At 37.7% G+C, this 25,546-nt stretch overlaps 1 protein-coding gene across 3 annotated transcripts in view; it reads left to right on the top strand.

The window, feature by feature from the left end:
• dock11 (dedicator of cytokinesis 11) overlaps positions 1 to 25,546 on the top strand; it is a 128,550-nt gene that overhangs the window by 82,032 nt on the left and 20,972 nt on the right. For all 3 annotated transcript variants that reach the window (XM_067445448.1, XM_067445433.1, XM_067445442.1), the window contains 10 exons: positions 181 to 323; positions 941 to 1,056; positions 1,199 to 1,336; positions 1,532 to 1,714; positions 4,953 to 5,066; positions 6,710 to 6,925; positions 16,937 to 16,994; positions 22,261 to 22,367; positions 22,486 to 22,608; positions 25,239 to 25,352. In XM_067445448.1, the coding sequence (XP_067301549.1) occupies positions 181 to 323; positions 941 to 1,056; positions 1,199 to 1,336; positions 1,532 to 1,714; positions 4,953 to 5,066; positions 6,710 to 6,925; positions 16,937 to 16,994; positions 22,261 to 22,367; positions 22,486 to 22,608; positions 25,239 to 25,352 (1,312 nt within the window). The remainder of the gene's footprint in view (positions 1 to 180; positions 324 to 940; positions 1,057 to 1,198; positions 1,337 to 1,531; positions 1,715 to 4,952; positions 5,067 to 6,709; positions 6,926 to 16,936; positions 16,995 to 22,260; positions 22,368 to 22,485; positions 22,609 to 25,238; positions 25,353 to 25,546) is intronic.

Here is a 25,546-nt window from a genome sequence, read left to right as displayed (position 1 = left end):
TTAACCACATTCAGATCACCCATATTTACATCCACCACAACTGTGACATTGTGCTGCCTGATATTGTGTCATTAAAGCCAGAGCTTTCACTTTTAATTCAGGAGGCGTTTGCAAATAAACCTTGTTATCAAGATTAGCACCGTTGCGGACAATGCATCTTTGTTTGTGTGTGTTGTTTAGGAGTCAGGATCCCTGGGTGTCGAAACTCTTCTCCACCGACAGGAAGTCTCAGACCATGCCGGTTCTGCGTGGTCGAGGAAGCCTCATGCAAGCAAAGCTGCAGCAGTTCAGCACAATGGACACCTCATTGACCCTGAACATGGGTAATCTGAGCTCCCCTGTTATGTCATCCTGTGAAACAATGCATTATGCTATAGGATTTCCTGCTCTTATTATGCTATATTCTGCAACGTCATATAACAAAATGCAACAGTCTGTGATACAAAATGAACTACAGAATTTGTATAAATCATGTGAGTGAAGCTAGTTGTTTTCATTTTGCATCTTAAAGGGATAGTTCACCCAAAAATGAAAATGTTATGTTTATCTGCTTACCCACAGGGCATCCAACATGTAGGTGTGTTTGTTTCTTCAGTTGAACACAAATTAAGATTTTTAACTCCAACCGTTGCTGTATAATGCATGTCAATGTTTTTTTTATATGAGAGCCACTATGTGTGAGTAAAAAACACATACATACGTATCCATATTACAGCCTGCGGCTCGTGATGAGGTTTCTCGCAGAAACTGGTTGTTTCGTGTTTTAAGACATCAACATATACGGCAACGGTTGGGGTTAAAAATCTTCATTTGTGTTCTACTAAAGAAAGCTTTAACTTTCTTTTTTTCTAAAGCTTTCTAAGCAGATAAACATAATATTTTCATTTTTGGGTGAACTAACCCTTTAAGATTAATGTGTAATTGTGGAATCTTGTTTCAGCTGGAGGCCCCACAGATGGAGAGATCAACCACCAGTCTTTGCTTGAGGGGAATATGTCAACCGAAGCCTGCCTTACCGTGCTGGACGTCCTCTCGCTCTTCACTCAGAGCTTCAAGGTAATCACCAGTCCAAACATGTTATTTTTACTTTTTTATTTTTTTATATACACGTCGATCTGTCTTCTAGAGTTCATAATGAAGAAATATAAATATATTGATCCTTCCATAAACTGATAATGTGATTAACGGATCCTGACAGAATCAGCTGCTGGACAGTGATGGTCACAATGCTCTGATGACGAAGGTCTTTGACACGTACCTCACTTTACTGAAAGTCGGACAATCGGAAGCAGCAATCAAACACATCTTTGCCTCGATGCGAGCCTTTATCATCAAGGTGAGATCAATATAATTCTTTTGAAAAAACTTAAAGGACTTTTTTACGATTATTTACTGTTTATTTTGGGTGAAGTAAAGTTTTAAACGATGACCACAGCCTTTTAAATACAACAGCATGCAATGTTTTTAAAATGTTCCAGTTTTTGCCTACTTGGACATTGATGTGTTTGTCTCAATCATATGTATATTTTAGTTCCAGGTTCCCCTTTTCAGAGGCCGTGTAACGCTGTGCAGTTCGCTGTGTTATGAAGTCTTGAAGTGCTGTATGTCTAAATTAAGTGTCCTGCGTGGGGAGGCATCTGCCCTTCTTTACCTGCTCATGAGGAACAATTTTGAGTACACCAAGAGGAAAAGCTTCCTGCGCATGCATTTACAGGTATTATGACAATTTCAGGCAAATCTACACACATCATCATTTGATTAGCCGTTAAGGAGCATATCTAAGGAGGCTACTCTTTCTGGTCATATTACTGGAAAACGCAAAAGACCTTTACGTTAACTATGTATTTTACTTGGAAAGCTCACCAAATCTCATGAGAATTCCCATCATTCCTTTCTTTGTTTATTTTGGAGGTTATGAATCCCATCGTTACAGTATGTCAGCACATGTCTTGTCCCATCATTTTATTGTTTCCTTGTCTTTAAACTGTCAACTCCTACACAACACTTAGTGGTAAAAGATCATTTGGATGTGGGGGAGGTTTTTAAGCACTGTAACCTATTGCATAAAATATAAAGGGATTCATTCATGCATTTTGCACGTTTGCACCACTGGGAACTTAAAACAGATCTACAGACATTTTTACAGTTTCTAGATTATTAGCTGTTTTTGCTGCAAATAATTTACCAGCACTTTAAGGGGTGACAAATGAAATGAATCTCCTGCAGCTCTTGTGAGGTGTTCCCGGTCTGCAGTGGTCAGTGTCTATCAAAAGTCATCCAAAGAAAGAACAGCAGTGAACCGGAGACAGGGTCATGGGTGGCCAAGGCTCATTGATGCACGTGGGGAGCGAAGGCTGGCCCGTGTGGTCTGATCAAACAGACGAGCTACTGTAGCTCAAGAAGTTATTGATGGTTCTGATAGAAAGGTGTCAGAATACACAGTGCATCACAGTTTGTTGTGTATGGGGCTGCATATCCGCAGATTAGTCAGGGTGCCCATGATGGCCCCGTCCATCGCCAAAATCACCAACAGTGGGCACGTGAACATCAGATCTAGATCACTGAGCAATGGAAGAAGGCACCTTGGTCTGATGAATCATGTTTTTTTTTTTTTACATCGTGTGGATGGCCGTGTGCGTATGAGTCACTTACCTGGGGAGCACGGCACTGCTGAAATCCATGGTGGGTGTAAAGGGATAGTTCACCCCAAAATTTTGATTCTGTCATTAATTACTCGCCCTCATGTCGTTCCAAACCCGTAAGACCTTTGTTCATCTTCAGAACACAAATGAAGAGCTCTCTGACCCCTCCATTGACAGCAATTTAATTAACACTTTCAAGGCACAGAAAAGTAGTAAAGACATCGTTAAAATCGTCTATGTGTCTTCAGTGGTTCAACCTTAATTTTATGAAGCGACAATAATACTTTTGTGTGCAAAAAGCACAAAATGTCAGTTTCCTACACAGTTTACGTCGGTTAACTCCTGCATCAGCATCACACAAATGTGTCGTGGTGCTCATGTGAACTAGCCTGATAAGCCAGACCCACATCAAGATGTTTGGTCTGGAAACTCACCATAGACAGGGCTCAATCCGAGGGGCGGATAAACGGTTGTCTTTCAAACTCCCTCTGCACACAATTGGATAGAACCAACCAGAGCAACTAGATTTCTAGGCTACACGTGAACAGCATAAGCCAATGGTGAGCCGGCGTGCTGGCTTAACTCGGAAGTGCTGTACTGGATTTACTACATCAGGAGCCTAGGAGACTAACAAAGACCTGAAGAAATTGTTAAATAAAGTTATTTTTGTTTGTTTTTTTGCGCACAAAAAGTATTCTTGACACTTCTTAAAATTAAGGTTGAACCACTGTAGTCACATTGACTATTTTAACAATGTCTTCACTACCTTTCTGTGCCTTGAAGATGTTAATTAAATCGCTGTCTATAGGGGGGTTAAAAAGCTCTTAATATGTGTTCCAAAGATGAACGAATGTTTTATGGGTTGGAAACGACATGAGGGTGAGTATTAAAATTAATATGAATTATGTCATAAATCGAGTGTGTAGGTTTTATAATTAGCTACTTCCGAGTTGCTGCGTCCCAATTCGCCTCCTTGTACTATTTCTAAATGGTAAATGGAAATGGACTGCATTTATATAGCGCTTTTATCCAAAGCGCTTTACATTTTGCCTCACATTCACCCATTCACACACCGACGGCGATGTCAGCCATGTAAGGCGCCATCCAGCTCGTCGGGAGCAGCTGGGGTTAGGTGTCTTGCTCATGGACACTTCGACACTTGGTCAGGTGGAACCGGGGATTGAACCACCAACCTTCTGGTTTGTAGACAACCTACATGAACCACTGAGCCACTGCCGCCCCATTTCTGCCCGAAAGATTCAGGAGGCAAGAAATAATTTGAATAAGATTTGTTTACAGTTTGTATGCAAGTATCGAATTAATGAATTGATCAAGTTCTTTGGTGTTGGCCCCGTTCATTGTCCGAATCTGAAGGGTAGCGATGCTTGCAGTTCCTGTCTGAAGATGAAGGGAAGGTGAACCCCAGTATTAGTATCTGCAAACGTAGTAATGAGTGGGAACAGAACTTATAAACTACAGATGATGAATAATGATTGGCTAGATAGATAATTAATGAATGACGTGACATCCAGGTAGAATTACTCTAGAGCTCCCATGTACTAAAAGTATATACCGTTTTTGTGAAGAAAACATAACCCAACGTGTGTGTTGTTTTGGAATTAAAAAAATTCTCCATCTGATGTGTCACAAACTTAGATGGGGTGAGTTACAACACATTTCTGTGCTCTTATAAAAAGCATAAAAGGTTAGCTCAAGGTGCATAAGCATGCAAAACAATCGCTGTAGCGTAATAAAGCCTCATGGTGGCAGTGAGACAGGTCAAGCCACATTCACTTGTTGTTTTCTTCAGCTCCATTACACTTTCATGTGTCTACACCATTGCTTTATACAATGCATGCAATGCTTTAGACCGATCTAAACTGCTTTTGACCTTTTTGGTTACACTTTCACTCTCTGAATACCTAACGCATACCTCTGTGTTTTTTTGTTTGATTGATCTTTGCATGGGGATCTGCGTAAGAAATATTTGATCTTGCTCTTGTTGCTGTTGACATGTCACATGTTTGGTTAATTTTTTTGTCCTTAAAACACTCTTGTGTGTACGACTTTCGTACATGTCTCACCCCACGCCTCTGTTGCGAATTGCAAAACATAATTTTAGAGCTAGTAATGCAAAGGAAAAAAAATCCTTTTCATTTATTTAAAACGTAGCTTCATTCATATTTTTGGGAATTCTGAGTCATGCACAATGGTAAAGCAATCCCTGAGACGTGGCTTTTTTGGGTGACCCAAGAATGTTTCTAAAATATTGCATTGATATTTTGACTATGTTTCCTTTCTGACTGCTAGATCATCATCGCTGTGAGCCAGCTTATCGCTGATGTGGCGCTGACCGGCAGCTCGCGTTTCCAGGAGTCACTGTCCATCATCAACAACTTTGCCAACAGTGATAAAGCCATGAAGGTGAGGTCGAGTTTAAAAGCTGCAATCTGTTGTCATTTGTCAAACTACCTTTTTATATATAAATTATACCATAATACAGATGGGGCCCACATATCCTCAGCAATTTTTGAAGTCAAATTTGTCCCCAGCTGACCATTATCACCAGACCAAGCTCAATCTTTTAAAACTGAACACTGGTCTGGGAGTCTGCTTTGTATTTTAACTGCACAAGAGGCGTGATAAACAGGCATGGTTTAAATAACACTCTATGCAATTGGATAGTCCTTCAACTAATCAGACCAATAATGCATCACTTCTCTCTATCCGTCATTATGTTAAACCTGTCAATAGCACGCCAGCTGGATAAGCCGGTTTATAATTGGTTCCCGCGAATTTGTAAAACAAGCAGGATAAAAATATGTACAGGTTTCCAGCCTGAGCTGCAGGGCGAAATCAAATTACCGGCTCATTGGGCTGGGTTTACCCAGTATAATATTTTTAGACTCAGATAATATTTTAAAAACAACTGCAATAAAATTCTAAACACTAAAATGCAATGGAAATGAAAATAATTTTTTTGTGAGACATTTTCGAAAGTTCCGTAATAATGAGGTTTATAGTTCAGTGAAGATAGAGGCGGGAGAGTTCAGCGTAAAGTGTAACCCAAAAATAAACAAACAACCAAACTAAAGTAAAGTGACAGCCCCTCATGGACAACCGCCGCACATAAACATAATAAAATGCACAACAAGTCCAGACCTGGTCTTCTCTCATCTTGCACTGTCATCCTTTCAGAGTTTTCTCAGAGAGATTTTAATGATGCGTAATGTGGCAAGCAGGGTGGGTCCGAGAGCTCTGGGAATGGAGCGCGGTCGGTGTGGCACGCAGGTTATGCTCATGATGCCCTCGCTTCATTCCCAGGGCTCTCAACCCCGCCCTGCTCACCACATTCAGCTGTGTTAAAAGCATTCTTCACGCCAATTAAAAGTCATTCTTACATACAAGTCATTCTTTTTAAAGCTGTGAGACATGCGACTTGCGCCATAAGACTTACATTGTTTATCAGTTTGCCAAAATGGCAAGTATTCTAGCTTCTGTTTTTAAAGGAGTGGTTCCATGCGATTTCACTTTTTTAACTTTAGTTAGTGTGTAATGTTGCTGCTTGAGCATAAACAGTATCTGCAAAGTTACCGCGCTGAAAGTTCAATGCAAACAGACATATTGTCTTTTAAAGTTATGGCAGTTTATTGCCTACAAAAACGGCCGATTTGGACTACAACAGCTTCTTCCCGGGTTGGTGACATCATAAACCCTTGCTAGTCACCGCAGATGTGACTTCTGCCCGTAATGGGAAGGGGCGTGGCGTTTCCGGACAACCTGCGCTTGGCACTTCAGCCAATAAAAATACATCAAACTACATTTGGCCATCTAACCAATCTAAGACCATTGCGTTTTTCGGAGGGATGGGCTTCATAGAAGCAAACGAGCCGTTCAAAGGACAGTGGAGACAGCGGTGTGGAATAAAGGTCAAATATAAGAAAAATACGGCTTAAAAAAAAAAAAGAAGTATTAAGACATGTTATACTGCGCCCCATAAACACAACCAAGCCTAAAAAAAACACAGAACCACAGCTTTAAAACATGAAATCTGTGTGTCTCCCCAGACCACAACGTTTCCATCTGAAGTGAAGGGTCTGACGATGAGAATTCGTACGGTTTTAATGGCCACCGCTCAGATGCGCGAGCACGAAAAAGACCCGGAGATGCTGCTTGACCTACAGTACAGTCTGGCCCGATCGTACGCCAGCACCCCAGAGCTCAGGCGGACCTGGCTGGACAGCATGGCACGAGCACACAGTAAGAACGGAGACTTTTCTGAGGTACGTCATGGGTGTGATGCGCTGTTGTTGTTTTGTAGATGCATTGGTAAGATTCCTTGTACATGTTGAACTTATTTTGGCCTCAAACACATTATGGATGAAATTAGCATAAAATGGTAATCATGTCCTCTTAAGGACAGTTTGAAGCCTCAACACACCTGTAAGCTGTAAACATACTCTGAATTATGGCAGATCGTATCGCCTGCCTTACGGTGGAAATTTCAGACGAAATCACACAGTATTTGTATTTCAGATGTTTAACACTGTCATCCATTGTTCCATTCAGTCTTCAATTTATTTAGCAATACATTTGCATCAGTTCACCAAAACGGTGTATGTTTTTAGGACCCAATATAGCTGGACTGTGAGAGTAGAGATGAAGAATAAACAGATAAGGCTTTACACAAAGATGAAGACTAAACAGGTTTTAAAGTCACAGTGAACCGGAAGTAGCGAGTGAGTTTTCTTCGGTGCTGTTACGTATTTTCAAGTGAAACTGAATATTGAACAGAGGGCAGTTTTACCTCAGCGCTCCTCCTCTCCATCTCTCGCTCATAGCAGATGAACGGTTGCAGGAGAGTAGTTACGCATTTTAAAATGCAAGCCGTTAAACTGACATTAGATGAAAAGGAACGCCATTAACAGACTGGAAGTAGCTTTTCAGATTTTGATTAAAGATTACCACGGCAAACGTTTTTTTGCGATGTATTAAATTGCACAGATTAATTGTTCACCCTAAAACCTGTAATATGTGCTAACAAAGTAAATAAGATCGATTTTGATGTCATGAGGACTTTAATAGTCCATACAGGTTAAATCACTTAGGCCACATTTACACTGCAGGTCACAAGTTTATTGCAATGTTATTTTTGTTTTTTCATTTTTACTTAGCTTTTAAAAGCTTTTATTTTTCGGTTTCATGCTCAAATAAAATTTTATATAAAATATATATATTGCTATTTAGGTTAAATGTATTTTTATAAATGGTTTTATTTATTTCCAGTTAATAATTTTAGTTAATTTATTTCAGTTTCATTTTTTTTATTTCAGTTTTATTTCATGTTTCTTCTAATTGTCATTTAGTTTTTTTTTATCTTATTAACATTAATATTTTAAATATTTTTCATTAACGATAATAACCCTGGTCTGTTGAAATGATTTTAAAAAATTATTTAAGTTTCTTTACTTAACATTTTTTCAACTTTAGATCTATTGACTTTCTTACAAGCAGAATTTTACAAATATATATATATTTCATTTTATATGCTTTTTTACTTTATTAGGCACTATTCACATGCATCAGAATACTTCAAAGTATTTTCACCTTTCCCCATTTTTGTGTTGACTGCTCTTTTGGGGAACTTTTTAAACAAAAACTGCAGATGGGTTATATTTTCTGCCAGTAATTACTGACAGACCTCCCTCTGGAAACCACCTCCTGATGGCCTAACGTTCAGGTTAACCTTTAAACAATCATGAGCACCTGTAATCATTAAACAATAGTTTATAAGAGACTTTCAGTGCAGTTTACTTGTTCTGTTTACTTAGTCATGGATTATTTTACAGTTTGGCTTAATTTGTCCAGTACTTTTCTGATATGTTTAGGTTAGCAGCACTGTTTAATTCTGCTTATAAATATATTCCCCACTAAATGAGAAACAGGAACTGAACTGTATTAAAGGTCACTTCCTATCAAGGTTCTCTTATGTTTCTATTTTAATCACAGATACAGGGAATGCCTCCAAGAATGGAAACGATGATGTTACAGTAATGGATGGCTTAAAACATGTAGATGCAACGCATATGTTCTTAAATAGACATGGTTTCACCTATATAAGCACACAGTTACCTGAGAAATATCACTCCGGCGTGAGGACGATCTGTTTAGATCTGCTCTGACGGATAGATCTGTGTAGTGTAGGCTTATAAAAATTATAAGAATAATTTTATTGTTATGAAAAAATTGTAATTCTAATTCTATGTAAAGCATTTTGAATTGCCATTGTGTATGAAATGTGCTATATAAATAAACTTGCCTTGCCTTTATTTTACAGTCCTGTTCCCCATGTACTTACTATGTACTTATTATAATAATAATAATGACTGGGTAATATTTCAGCACTATCCCTGAACCAGGGCTGGGCTGCGGCCCTAGGCAAACTCAGCCCATGTGGCCCTCGAGTTCCTCTGTGAATGTTCTCGCTGGGGTTAGGGCCTTAAATTGGAATAAATAAATTCATAAATAAAACAAATACATTTACTGCAAATGCAGTTAGCAAATTTAACATTGCACTTTTGTCACATAGAAATGCACTTGACAGTAAAGCACTGATTTTGAGCTAGGATGATGTAAAGCAGCGCTGGCCCTGACCAATTTGCTGCCCTAGGCAAGATTTTACTTGGTGCCCCTTGTATCAAGGTTTTAAATGTTGGTTGTTTTTATAATTTAAAATAAAAATAAATAAAAAAAACACAAACACACACACGTCTGGTTCACTATCTTTGTGGGGACTCTCCATAGACGTAATGTTTTTTATACTGTACAAACCGTATTTTCTATCCCCCTACACTGCCCCTAAACCTACACATCACGCACGCACACACACACACACACACACACACACACACACACACACACACACACACACACACACACACACACACACACACACACTGCCCCTAAACCTACACACACACACACACACACTGCCCCTAAACCTACCCATCACAGGAAACCTTCTGCATTTTTACTTTCTCCAAAAAACTCATCCTGTATGATTTATAAGCCGGGGACCGGCTAACTTTTCAATGAGCCGTTTGAAAAGTGATTACGATCAGCTATTACAATCCTTATGGGGACATTTGGTCCCCACAATGTAATATAAACAAGGACACACACACACACACACACACACACACACACACACACATATATACAAAAATGCGTGTGTAGGTATATCCTCCACTAAACTATGCATGCTCATGTTTTCACCATGAATTAAACTTTTTAAGAAATGTTTATATTTAGTGTGCATTTTATTTTATTTTATTTTTTAGTTATTTTAGATAAACCTGTATATAAATATCATTACTAATTTCAGAAAATACATTTTACAAACGCCATGTCCCCTTACAATTGCATTACAACTGAGTAAAAACATTAGGCTATTAAAAAAATTATATATATTTATAAACAATTGACATGATTTTTTACAGATTCTGATTACCCAGAACAGATGCTTATATAAAGTTTAAGATAAAAATAACTGGAATTAATTAGCAAACATTCATATTTAGATAATGCATTTAGATAAACTGTTCATTCATTTCATCACTTTACCTCTGTCTTTATCCCCTTATTCCTTATCTTTCCTGTATCAGAGGGCTTCGGTCTTTTTGACACATTGGCCATAAATAATTACCGGTAGGCAACTTTCCAACTTTCACTGGCGCGAGCGAACAGGCACATTCCTGTTTACATTAGATGCGCGAGAGGCGACGCAACAACAAATTCCCAACATTAAAGGGGGGATGAAATGCTGTTTCATGCATACTGAGCTTTTTACACTGTTAAAGACTTGGATTCCCATCCTAAACATAGACAAAGTTTCAAAAACTAATGTTGGACGTTTGATGGAGTATTTCTGTGTCAAAAATACTCCTTCCGGTTTCTCACAAGTTTCGGAGAGTTTTTTTCGAGTATGGCTCGGCTTGACGTCGACAGAGTGGAAGGTCCTTGTATGGGCCGTATGGGCTCTTCTCCCGGAAAGGTGCGCGCACGTGACTAGATTCCAGCCGCCCATAAACACTGCTCTCAGGTGCAGATCCAGTCGTCCGTGCAACACGTCTGTCGCGCCGCGCTCCACTTTATTCCTATGGGTGACATCAAGCGACTTCAACTCTTCAGCACAGCATACCGGGAAGGCAGCGCTGCATTTGAACCGATTTGAACGCAGAAATGACGGGAAGCGTCACAACATACGCTTCGGTCGCAAAAGTGGATCTCCACGGTCTCTGATGTCAGGACTTCACGAAATCAACAGTTAACTTACCAAAGAAGTGTGTTTTTGACGGAGCGGTCCCAACGATAAAGGTTCACGTCCTGCTTTGGAAGCAGTCGGTGAGTAAAACTGCTTCAAATGTCTGTTGTTGGCTATCGTCGCGTAAGTAAACATCAGTAAACGACACGATCGTGTATAACGTTAGTTAATTTATCAATGGAGCATGCGATCTATGGTGTGTGTTTAAATACATTTGTTTAGCTGACCACTATAGGTGTCAGTTTGTTTATTGTAAAACCACCCAAACATAAACCTAGCGTTCTCACAAAGCGTGCTTCGTCATTTAAATGCGCGTTACTCCATTGCTGTTCTCTGTATAACGTTACACTAGTCTGACGTGCAAAACCGTTTTGCTTGCTACTGCTAAGGTTTAGTCGCATACAATAGTCCATAAACCGAATCATGTCCTCATAAACTGCGAGTAAACACACACAAATGTTGACAGGCCACTAAATACAGTACATACCACAGAGACGGACGTCCTGCTGTTGCTGTTTCTCCTGTTCAATTTATTTCAGCCTCCGGTTCTGATTCTGGATCATATCTGTATTAGTTGAATCTGATTGATACCCATGGTTTATTAGAGTAACGTTTTCTTCTCCACGCTTGAGGATGTCAGCCTTCAGAAGCTCTCGTGCAGTAGCTGCGCGCTCGTCATTCTTTAGCTCCGCCCACACGATACGCCTCCAGGCGCTCGTTTTTTTTTTACTTTTACTTTTCGGAGATATGAAGGATGCAATACTACTCTATAGGTACTCAAGATTGACATGAGATTGACTGAAACTGAGTGTTTCACCCCCCCTTTAAACTGATCGCGCGTTCAATATCGGACACACTAAAGCACTCGCTGGGCAGGAGGAGATTGATGCGGCGGTCTGGGAAGAGTCTGGGAATTTGTTTAAGGTTTTTTTTGGGTAATATTTCGAATTAATATTAATAAAAAGTAGCAGTAATAAAACCGTTTTGGCGCCCCTATGGACGAGTGGCGGCCCTAGCATTTGCCTATTCTGCCTATGCCACGGGCCGGCCCTGCCGTAAAGTCACACTTTCATCATTTACCCACCCTCATGTTATTCCAAACCTGTATGACTTTTCAAGAATGTTGGCAACAAACCCATTTTTGCTAGACTTCCATTGACACATATTATATAAGGGGGAAAAATCATGTTTGGAATGACATTAGGGTGAGTACATGATGACTTTTTTTCCTCCATCATAAATTACTTCTGTCTCAGAGCGCGCAGACGAAACACAATAAACGCCGTCATGTTATCTTGCGTTCAGATGCTGGTGTTTGTGAACAATCATGTGAGACGCTTCTGGGAGGGAATTGAACCAAATCATTCTGATGACGGACTTCGGCTCAGGCGTTTCAGAATGCTGCGATGCGATTGGTCCAGCATTGCTGTTATGCAATCAGTTTTTTTAATTGTGCATCAAAGAATTTATCGGTAAACGTGTTTCTATTGTAGTTTATGTGCTTGTCTTCTTATCAGATTAAAAATCCTTTATGCTCATTTCCAGCTTTTTATTTTATTCGATATTCCAAAATGCACATAAAAATAGATGGACAGAAACCTACAGATCGATGAGCTCACATTCTGTTCTAGTCTATTCTGGTTTTGTGCTAGAATGCCATAAAGTAAAATGACTGTTATTAAATGCTTTCAACATTTACTCACCCTCATGTTGTTCCAACCCTGTATGACTTTCTCTCTTCAGTGAAACACAAAAGAAGATATTCGGAAGAATTTTGGCAACGAAACCATTTTTGCTAGGCTTCCCTTGACGTCTATTGTATGGAGAAAAAAAATAAAAATAATGTTACACAGAAAGAAAGTAATTCAGGTTTGGAATGTCAGTAGAGTGAGGACTTTCTTTCTGTGTAACAAATTATTATTTTTTCCCATACACTAGACGTCAAGGGAAGGGAATATGATTTATTGGTTTGAACAATAACATTTGTAAAGAGTAGCACCTTATTTATCTAAGACACTGATATCTGTCTTTCATCAGACTCTTGTTGACTTAACATTTTACTTCAATTAAATTTCGTTAGAACTATTAAAAAGTTCATACAACTTATTTAAAGAGAAACAAGCTTTGTCCTTAATTCATGGGATCCATGATTTAAAGGTGTTTTGTTAAATGATCCTTTAAAGGGTTACTTTATTCAGCATTGTCTTCTCTTCCGTGTTTCTCCAAAAAGATTCAAGCGGTTAATGAATCAGTGAATCGATCAATGATTCGGGTCGCCAATGTCACGCGATTTCAGCAGTTCGGATCCCGTCAAACCACCAAACTTCTGAAATCACGTGACATTGGCGACCCGAAGCAGGTGTGGAACGACATTAGGGTGAGTCATTAATGACATCAATTTTATTTTGGGGTGAACTAACCCTTTAATTGTCGTAATGAAATTCACCATGGTTTAAATGTAGGATCATGGTAGACATGCTCCTCATTGCCATGGGTATCTAAAATAAAGAAATCATAATAAACTGTAGAAGTTGTAATAAAATATTGTAAACATGTAGAATACAGCCTCTATAAAAGTGACAACAGCAACATTTTTAATAAATACATTTCTACTATAAATATGTTATAAAATATGTTGTTAATTACTATAAAGGTGGTGATGCTGGATTGACAAGCTTGTAGCTCGTCATGTGTTAACCTGGTCAAATCTGTTTTCAGCTAGATTCACCACAGAACCTCTAATGTTCCCATATCACACGACTGTATGAAACAAAACTCTTGAGTCAAATCTAAATGGATCAAGCGCTTGTGCTGTTTATCACGTCATAGTAAATGGTAAATGGACTGCATTTATATAGCGCTTTTAACAGACCCTATGGCCATCTAAAGCGCTTTACATTTTTGCCTCACATTCACCCATTCACACACCGACGGCGATGTGTGCCATGTAAGGCACCATCCAGCTCGTCGGGAGCAGCTGGGGTTAGTTGTCTTGCTCAAGGACACCTTGACACTTGGTCAGGTGGAACCGGGGATCGAACCACCAACCTTTCAGTTTGTAGACAACCTACATGAACCACTGAGCCACTGCCGCCCCACTAGTGTGGTTGAATCGCATGGCATGTTCAACAGAGGCAGTGCTATGTTTGGGTATTGGCCTTTTGATGTTTCCCATGCAATCCAATATAAAATAAAGATTAAAAAACACCCCTAATATGGTGGAGGAACAGGGCCGGCCCGTGGCATAGGCGGAATAGTGAACCAGACGTTCGTCTGTGTGTTTATTATTTTTTTAAAATTATAAAAACACAACCAACAAATAAAAACATTGATACAAGGGGCACCAAGTAAAATCTTGCCTAGGTCAGCAAATTGGTCAGGGCCGGCCCTGGGGAGGGAGGAGGAGGTCTCTGCCTTTGGCCTGTCAATTCAGAAGACAAACCAATGGGCTAGTTCATAGCAAAAAATTATAATAATAAATAAATAACCTTGTATAGGCCCCAAAGTCTGTCAACCAAGTTCAAGAGTTTTATTTGTCACGTACACAGTTATACAGAATACAAACGGCAGTGAAATGTAAACAGGTCCGCTCCATGGACAGCAAATAACAATTAACAAAAAAAGCACAATAAATTATAAAATGGGAATAGGAGGTGCTATATATATATATATACATATGTAGAATTATGAATAAATCAAGTAAAAGAAATAAGAGATGTGGAATAAAATAAGTGAGATAAAGTAAACTGGAGACTATAAAAATAAATACGTGGATAACAGAAGTGCGGGAGTGTAATGTGCAAACAGCATTATAATGGGAACCCACTGGGAAAATACCTAGTCTCCCCAATCCAGTCCTACCCTGAACCTAACCCTAAACCTAACCTTAAAGGGGGGGTGAAACACTCAGTTTCAGTCAATCTCATGTCAATCTTGAGTACCTATAGAGTAGTATTGCATCCTTCATATCTCCAAAAAGTCTTTAGTTTTATTATTTTTATAAAAGAAATATGGGCTGTACCGAGTCTTTCCGGAAAAAAACGAGCGCCTGGAGGCGTATCGTGTGGGCGGAGCTAAAGAATGACAAGCGCAAAGCGGTGACGTCCTCAAGCGTGGAGAAACCCATCTATCTCAGCTAATACAGATAATGATCCACAATCAAATCTGAGGCTGAAATAAATTGAACAGGAGAAAACGGCAACATCAGGACGTCCGTCTCTGTGGTATGTACTGTATTGTTATACAGAACAACAATGGAGTTAGCGCATTTGAATGACGAAGCACGTGATCGTGTCGTTTACTGATGTTTACTCACGTGACGATAGCCAACAGCAGAGAGATTTGAAGCAGTTTTACTCACCGGCTGCTTCCAAAGCAGGACCAAACCTTTATCGCTGGGTCCGCTCTGTCAAAAACACACTTCTTTGGTATGATTTGGTGAAGTCCTGTGACAGCAGTGACCGTGGAAATCCACTTTGCGACGCGACTGAAGCGATGCCTTGAAGCTTCCCGTCATTTCTGCGTTCAAATCGGTTCAAATGCAGCGCTGCCTTCCCAGAATGCTGTGCTGAAGCGTTGAAGTCGCTCGACGTCACCCATAGGAATGAAGTAGAGCGCGGCGCGCCACATAAGTGTTCACGGACGACTGGATCTGCACCTGAGAGACGGCGTGCGTGTTTACCGGTGTTTACGCCGTGAATTTCCTCTCTCGCTCTGGTCACGCGCGCGCACACCCTACCGGGAGAAGAGCCCGTGCGGCCCATACAAGGACCTTCCGCTCTATTAACGTCAAGCCGAGCCATTCTCAAAAAAAACTCTCCGAAACTTGTGAGAAACCGGAAGGAGTATTTTTAACACAGAAATACTCCATCAAACGTCCAACATTAGTTTTTGAAACTTTGTCTATGTTTAGGATGGGAATCCAAGTCTTTAACAGTGTAAAAAGATCAGTATGCATGAAACAGCATTTCACCCCGCCCTAACCCATGTAGATTCCTTATATTACCAGTACTTTCTTAGGCAAAAAACAAAAGTGAATATATATATTTATACATACCACATGTGTGTCACGTTTTAGTCCAATTATGATTAAGAAGATTCAGGTGGATGCATGTTTATTAAAACAAAGTAAACTCACTTAATCCATATAGATGCAAGAATATTATTTATTCATCCAATAGTCCCTAAAACTAAAATGAAATAAAAATTAAGTGGATAATAAGGGTGACAATGTGCTTTAAATACCTAATTTTATACCGAACACAATTTATTGCTTTTTGAATGCTTTCTGGATGGTATAGTAAAATCAGTTGACATTTGCTTTTTCCATATAAAGTTGCGAATTTAACTTGTTGCATAAAATATTCGTAAAAAAGCAGCATTTCCATCTCATATGTTCAAGAGAACAAAACATTACTTTCTGAGAAAATTGGTACAAAATATTTGTAATAAAAGTGGAAGTTGCTGAAATAAAATCTTAAATCAATCATAAATTACTTTTCTCAGAGCGCACAGACGAAATGTAATAAACTCCGTCATGTTTTCTTGCGTTCGTATGCTGGTGTTTGATCACGTGAGACGCTTCTGGGAGGAAATTAAACCAAATCAGTCTGATGACAGACTTTGGTTCAGGCGTTTCAGAATGATCAAACCAACATTTGAGATGCTGCGATGCGATTGGTCCACTGGTTAGTCCAGTTATCCAATCACATGCTCTGTTGAGGCAAAGTCACGTGAGTTTTTTTGTTGCGCATTAAGGGATTAATTCGGTAAATATTTTTCCATTTGCCGTATATGCTCATTTTTTTGAATTTATGTCATCTTGTCTTTCCATCCAGCTTTTTATTTTTTTTATTCGATATTCCAAAATGCACATACAAATAGGTCAACGGAAACCTACAGACGGATGAGCTGAAGTTCTGTTCATTATGAATGAGATTTGTTTTCTGAGTATTTTCTTGTTTTTTCACAGGCTGCCATGTGTAATGTTCATGTTGCTGCATTGGTGGCTGAGTATTTGCACAGGAAAAGTAAGTTTGCAAAGGTTTCTTTACTTTCAACAAATGTTTTATGCTTATTAGTTTGGATCATATACCTTCTTCCTTAAATGACTGTGTCCTAAAAAAAAAATCAACCTTAACTTTATTTTAAACTGATTGCTGAATTAAATTCAGAATGTCTGATCTCATATTATAAAGTTATCCTCTTTCCCACAGTATTTTTATTTATAAAAACAATAAATACCTGTGGCTCATGTAATTTCCCTCATTTTTCCCAATGCAAATAAGGCACCTGCTTGGACAAACACTTTACTGTCTTTGTCCAAAGTTGTGGTGCACAATGCAAATGGATATGCAAAGTCTCAAACAATATGTCTCAAGTAGTGGAGCTATTGTGGATGGCATAGTAAACCTGTTTTTTATATTTTTATACTTTTTACATTTTAAACTAAATTATTACATAGTAAATGTATATGGAGGACCAACCTTCCATACACTCCTGTGGCAAGGGGGGCGTGGTTTAGCGAGGTCTGCAGCGGGAGAGAGAGCCGCGGGACTAGCGGTAAGTGAGTGGGTTGGACGCAGATTAATAACACCTGTATCTTGTTCCAGTAATGGGCATGGAGAGGGGATAAAATGCCAGTGTAACGTGTTCGTGGGTGTGGAAGGGAGAGGACACGGGAGACGGTCGGCTGGACTGTTGACGCTTTTCTTTATTTAGAATACTCAAACACTTTTCAACACACTCAATAGTGTGGTTTCTCTCAACACAACAATCACTTCCAGGTCGGCACTTCCAGCTTCCGGGGTAACTCAGTCTCTGGGGATCGCGTCAACAGTCCTGCTCTCTCTCTCCCTGGCTTCCGGTTCCACTGGTGTTTTATCCTCTCTCCACGGATTCTCCATTCAATGGATTCAAACAACCCAATTTCTGGGTTTGTTAATATTCAACCCAACTTGGGTTGTTTATAACCCAGCATTTTTAGAGTGTACATTAAAAATAAATGAATGAATGAATAAATAAATAAATGTAAAAATAAATATACACATATGTAAATTAATAAACAGATAAATAGAGAAATAAATGTAATATTAGGAAAATAAATAACAGAATAAACAACTTGATCAAATAAATTTTTAATTTTTAATCAAATAAAATGTTGTATTATCTTTCACTTAATTTATTATTTTCTGCTTTTATAAAAAAAATATTTTAACTTTTATTTATTTGTTAAGTAATTTTAACATTTATTTTTATATTTATTTTTACATTTATTTATTCCCAAATGTATTTATTTTTACATTTATTGATCGATTGATTCATTTATTTTATTTTTTCTGTGTGCAAAATGTAAATGAGGAGGGCGGTCCTTGTGTAGTTTCAGCACATCATTGGTTGAGAGCGATCTAAGCGATAGAGGAGAGTTATCAGTGAATGACGCCCACATAGCTCTTTCCGTTCTTTCATTGAAACTTATCTCTCAATGGGTCAAACTGTCAGAAACATTGATAAGTTGGTGTCTGTGAAAGAACTATCTGGTCTTCATTTACTGATAACTCTCCTCTATCGCTTAGATCGCTCTCAACCAATGATGTGCTGAAGCTACACAAGGACCGCCCTCCTCATTTACATATTGCACACAGAAAAATAAAAATAAGTGAATCAATCGATCAATAAATGTAAAAAAAAATACATATGGGAATAAAAAAATAAATGTAAAAATAAATATTACAATGAATATTAAAATGAATTAACAAATAATAATAAAAATATTTTTATAAAAGCTGAGAATAATAAATTAAGGGAAAAATAATACAACATTTAATTTGATTAAAAATGAATCATATTTATTTTATCAAGTTGTTTATTCTGTTATTTCTTTTCCTAATATCACATTTATTTATCTGTTTATAAGTTTACATATATGTATATTTATTTATTCATTCATTTATTTACTTATTCATTTATTTATTTTTAATTTCTGCAGGGTTGGTCCTCCATAAATGAATCATTAACTGCTAGCAATTCAGAGTGTTGTGTCAACGCAAAACTCAAAGAAAGCTGCGGGTTACACAAATGTACATGCTTCCAAACCAGAGATAAAACGGGCATTGTTGAAAAGACTGCTGTATGTTTCCCAGAAGTCATGTGTTGGCAAAAGTGATGCAATTATTTTGTAATCCTAATCATTTTTTCGTGAGAAATCTTTAGTTGCATTAGTTTATGTACAGCGGCCCAAAACTGTATTTGTACACTTGAGACAAAAAGCTTGATGATAAAGAAAAATGTGTGAATGTCATTATGGTAACGCTTTAGAATAATGGTCATTAGTTAACATTAGTTGAACTACATTAGTTAATGCACTTATAATGCATTTATTTATCTTTGTTAATGTTAATTTCAGCATTTATCAATACTTTATTAAAATCTTGTTAACATTAGTTAATGTGCTGTGAACTAACATGAACAAAACATGAACAGCTGGATTTTTATCAATTTAAGTTAACAATTTTCAGACTATAAAAGTTAGAATTAAATGGTTCACAGGTTTTCGGTCACCATTTGACATGTTCCTCTCAAATGCTGAAACTAATGTTGATATACAACATGCTGTGTTTCCGGGACTCTCCAAAGCATGTGAATATGGGGCGTGCGATTGGTTGTTTAGTTACTAAAGCATCTATAGCCGTAACATTTCACCCCGCTTCATTTCACACTGTACACATTTGGCACCGCAATGCAGGTTAAACACAGCAAAAGCTGTTTACATATATACACAAAAAGTATATATATATATACACTACCGGTCAAAAGTTTTAGAATGGTACGATTTTTTAAAGTTTTTCACCAAGGCTCTATTTATTTTATTAGAACTACAAAAAAGCTGTAATATTGTGAAATATTATTAAAATATAAAAAATCTGTTTTCTATTTGAATATATTTTAAGATGTCATTTATTCCTGTGATCGAAGCTGAAGTTTCAGCATCATTACTCCAGTCTTCAGTGTCACTGTCTCAGAGAGAGAGAGAGAGAGAGAGAAAGAGAGAGAGAGAGAGAAAAAAGACTTCCCAGCCAAAAAAAGAGTCACTGAATGGATTTAAATGTGCAAATACTTAAGAATTAATGATCAATGATGATTATTGCAGTGATTATTATGTTTTTAGCATGATATATGTTTGTCAACAGTTCTTCTAACACTAGTTGATGCAGTGTGTAGCTATAATAAAAATAAGATCTTGGGCCCTATCTTGCACCCAGCGCAATTGACTTTGTACACCGACGCATGTGTCATTCCTATTTTGCACCCGCGCAAAGCGCGCTTTTCCCTCCACAGAAGCACGTCGCTAAACTAGTGAATGAACTTGCGCTCCCTGGGTGGTTCAGCGCAAAAAAGGAGGCGTGTTCCGGCGCAAACAATCCCTGGTGTTATTTTGCTGTTCCATTAAACAATTGTGCCACTGACCAGAAAAAACCTAGTCTAAAGTCAGTGGCGCGTTGCGCGTTGTTCATTATGCTATTTTAAGGGCGCATGCTTGACCATAATGTATAGCGTAGCGTGCACAACGCGCATACACTTTGCTCATGAAATCTACACAGATGCCCCATAACGAAAACAAAATATATTGCAGTATATTGGAAAATATCATGTAATACATTAGGCAATATATTCACATATATGGGATTTAATATTTATATTCACCAATATATTGCAATATATGAAAGCGGCAATAATTTATATTTTGCAATATATTACAGGAATATATAATATGTATAATACCATCAATATATTATTCCATGTATTTACAATATATTATAATATATTGTAAAGTAATATATTGGTAAATATATTTTCCTTTCATAAGGGGCAACAGTTATTTTTGCAAACCATAAATTGTTACACTAAAAAAAAGTGCCACGAAGATGTGAAAAAATAGGCATACATCTACCTTACAAATTATTCAGGCTAATTGTAGTAATTAAGGATCAGACCTGTTTGCCCAATAGTGGCAAGACATATATGTATATAAGGACATCTGACAAATTGGTTTGTCCGTCAAGAACCAGGAAAAAAAATTGACTGAAAAACTGTTTAACCGACGCCTTTTTAACCGACGCTATTTTGGGTGGGGTTCTCCCATCCCCATACAACACAACTTCTCTGTCTTTCACTCCCTTACGAAAGGAAAATATATTTACCAATATATTACTTGAAATATATTTTAATATATTGTACATATATGGAATAATATATTGATGGTATTATAAAATATATTATATATTCATGTAATATATTGCAAAATATACAAATGATTGCCACTTTCAATATATTGCAAAAATATAAAAATGAATTCCCATATATGTGAATATATTGCGTAATGTATTGCAGGAAAGTTTCTAATATACTGCAATATATTTTTGTTTCGTAAGGGCTGCTCTTACAAGAACATCAGTCACGTCGGCTGTGAACCGCTCCTGGCGTGCGCCTGGTAAATACGCCATAATAATAGCAATCCATGATGGAACTTGCGCACCTGCTTTTAAAGGGAATGTTGGATGACGCTCTGATTGGTTTATTCACGTTACGCCCAAACCACACCTATGAATAATGAAGCTACTTCAGACCAACCCATTTTAGATTTGCGCCGGGCGCAAGAGCCATTTATCCCGCCGGGAAAATAGCAACAGCGCCGAGCCCCGCCCACAAAGTTACTTCCGCTCCGCGCTTTGACACTTGCGTTTCAGATCGTTAAAATAGGGCCGCTTGTGTTGACAATGCAAGAGTCCAGCATTTTGTAAAGTCTCCTCCAGCACATCCCAAAGACTTTCAATAAAATTAAGGTCTGGACTCAGAGAAGCCAATTCATGTGTGGAAATGATTCTTCATGCTCCCTCCCACCATTCTTTCACAATCTGAGTCGGATGAGTCTTGACAGCGTCATCCTGGAATATAGCCGTGATGGGTCTTCCTACATGGTAGTTTAAGAAATGAAAATCTACACACTTAGGGGTTAGGGTTAGAAGAACTGCTGCCAAACATATATAAAATACATGAAACATAATAATCACTGCATTAATCATCCAATCATTGACTCGATATATATATATATATATCATTAACAATTATTTATATATACATATATATACACACACACAAATTTTATGTTAGATCCTATTAATCGAGAATAACAGATTTGACAGCACTAGTTGTAACTTTATATATAACAAATATAACATGTTTTTGCTAATCTTTTCTTAGTATAGTGACACATATTCTGCTGTCTTATTGTCTCAGAGCTGTTCCCGAGTGGACTGGCAGCTTTTAAGAGAATCACCCAGAACATTGATGAAGAAGGAGCAATGAAAGAAGATGTAGGGATGCAAGATGTGTACTACACTGAGGTAAACAACGCTGGGGGAGTTTTATCAATGAAAAAAAACAGACAGATCATGCTAGCACAGAGCATATGTTTGAGAAACATGCTGCATTTGTGAAACTTCAGCTGTATTTTTGTGACAGGATGTCCTGGTTGATCATTTGGAAGTGTGTGTTGAGAGTCTATGGAAAGCTGAGAGGTTTGAACTCATAACACACATTGCAAGACTCATCATTCCTGTTTACGAGAAACGGCATGAGTTTGAGGTAAGAAACAGGTTGCAATGATGCAATGCAGCTTCAAGAAATGTACAAATTTTCCTTCTACAATGGCCAGTTGCCCAACTCTTTCATTTTCAATGAATAGTCATTCGCAGCACTGTGACTAGAAGACTTCATGGCACCTGTGGGTTTGTTTTACTAGACAGAAGCTCTTTACTCAATAACTCAATTCTTGGAAAGCACATGCACCCGTTGAGCAGACGAGAGATGACTGAAGTTGTTCAGTCACATGTTTGTGTGGATGGTGAGGGCTTTATCAGTATGAACTGAGCCTCGATCTCTTTCACTTTCACTTCTCAGTTAAATGAGGAAAAAGTTTAAATAAGTATGAAAAAATCATGTTGAAGGAAAACCCCCAGAAATGTAAGGCATAGGGGACTGCAAGATCATAGATACTGAAGGGTATTCATTGGGCTCTGCTGGAAAAAATAAAATAAATACAAAATAAAAATGTCAAGCCTATTTTGGAAGAGGGAACAGTTGTAAACAAAGGCCAGACTTCTGGACGGGTCGAACTTCTTCTCATGACAGTGCTGGCACTGTGGGAAAGTTTCCATGTAGAAGAGTGTGTTTGTAAATGACTTTCTAAACAGTGGCTACGGAAAGTACAGATGATTTCACTTCACAAATTTGAGGGATTGTTACATTTTGTGAAAAAAAGAGGTGCATGGGTGGTGTTTGTCAGTGCTTCCAAAGCAAAACAGACACGCATGCAAATCCTAAACTTTGAAGCACCATCTGTATTTATTTTACTCCATTATAGGGTTAGTTCACCCAAAAAATTAACATTCTGTTATAATTTACTGTCATAATGACATTCTAAACCTGTAAGACTTCCGTTCTTCGTAACACAAATTAAAATATTTTAATGAAATCTGAGAGATTTCTGTCCCGCAATTGACAGTCTACACAACTACTTTGACACTTCAAAAAGTTCATAAAGAGCTCATAAAACTAATCCAGTTATGCGGTTTAGTCCAAAATTATAAAGAAACTCTTCACTTTATATTATGATTTGTTTCAGATTGAATTTAGGCTTTTATTCACATATCTTACATATTTTCAAATGTGCATAAAATGCGTAACATGAGAATAAACCTCATTGGTTCGCGCACGTCAAGCGAACAGGCTTGAGCTTTCGTTTCCTAGTTGATGAATGATTATACGTGAATAAAAGCCTAAATTCAATCTGTTCATCATATAAAGCGTACGAGTCTCTTCAGAAAATCTGGCATTTGGATTAGTTTTATGATCTCTTTATGATCTTTTTGAAGCATCAACTTGGTAATTGTGTAGCTGTCAATGGAGGGACAGAAATCTCTCAGATTTAATCAAAAAGATCTTCATTTGTGTCTCAAAGATGAACATGAGGGTGAACTATCCCTTCAAGTCACAAAAAAGCTGTGTGTGACCTTTATTGTATTGTATTTTAGATGGTATTTCTTATGACTTACAAAGTTTTTAAATATTTATTAGCCAATATTAGCCTTGATGGTGTATTGTATCGGACTGAAAGCAAAATAAGTGATATTGCCCATCTCTACGTGTCTTTAAGACTCCTGAGACCCAGTCAGTTGCCCACTGTAATGGTTTGAAAGATACATTTAAAGCCGTTAATATCTTTAACAATGTGGCCAATATAATAGGATAAATTGTAGGCCTACATGAGAACAAAAAATATGAACATGATGTGTGTTATACACCAAACATCTTAAATTATGTAGAGTAATGCATAGCCTAACTAAAAAATATATAACTTTTCTTTGGGTCTCAGGAGGTTAAATGATCTGACTTCACATGTGTTTACGAATACAAGCTGATTCAGCTGTAAAATCAGATATCATTGAATTATCTCCAAACCAATGGTCTGGGGATATTATGCTAACACTGGTGAGCAAATATGAAAACATATGTTTCTTGTCTACCGTTGCCTAGTGCAAATAAACTTTTAACACTTCACTAGCCATTATTTTAACTGGTTTTAATTATTTAAAATATTTGTATTTAATTCCATTTTTCATATCCTTTTTTTATGACTCCCATGTATAAATATAGCATTATCATATTGACAAATTGTTTTGACACTTTTTTCCATGTAATTGTCTCTAGATATTTGAATAGATGGCACCACAAAGTCGGACAGGAAGATTTATTTGACATGTTGAAAGAATAACATGAAATAACACGCGTGTTACTGTTTTTTTTTTTGCATAAACCAATTTACATTTGGTCTAATAAAGGGTCGGTTCTGAGGAAAACTGTTTGCAGGAGGTGTTAGATTATGTACCTCTGCTCTGCTAACAAAGACATCAGCATCCTTATTGAAGTTTACACACTTTAATTAAAGCTGACACAGTTGCAGTCGTGGCCCAGGGGTTAACTCGTCACATCAGACTTTTCATTTCCTCCTCTTGTTCCTCATTGTTCTTGTCCTAAATCTCTTTTTTTTCTTCTCAATAATTGCGCTAATAAATTAAAACAGTCAGTTACATTTATTTGCATTATGCCTTCACAATTCATAAGCAATCCAAAGTTAACAGTTTCAAACAAAAAAGCTGAAAAATAAAAAATGCATGCTCTCTTACATAACTGTTATTTCTCTGTTTCTCCAATAGAAACTGAGGAGACTGTATGACACACTGCAGCGAGCGTATGCGAAGATATTAGAGGTGATGCAGTCTGGCCGACGTCTGCTGGGGTCTTACTTTAGAGTCGCCTTTTATGGACAGGTGGGTTCATGAGTTCACGCTTGTCTAGATTTGACTTGCTTATTTTCTACCACTTCCCAAAATTATGTCTGTCTGTGTAATCCACTGATATTGTGTATCATTTGCAGAACTAATATTATGCACTTTAGAGTCTATTATTTTATTAAAGGTGTCATGAACTGGCTTTTTAAACATTTTTATACTGTTGTCTGAGG

The sequence above is a fragment of the Pseudorasbora parva genome, chromosome 1 (assembly GCF_024679245.1).
Source record: "Pseudorasbora parva isolate DD20220531a chromosome 1, ASM2467924v1, whole genome shotgun sequence".
NCBI lineage: Eukaryota > Metazoa > Chordata > Actinopteri > Cypriniformes > Gobionidae > Pseudorasbora > Pseudorasbora parva.
This window is presented reverse-complemented; position numbering and strand designations above follow the sequence as displayed.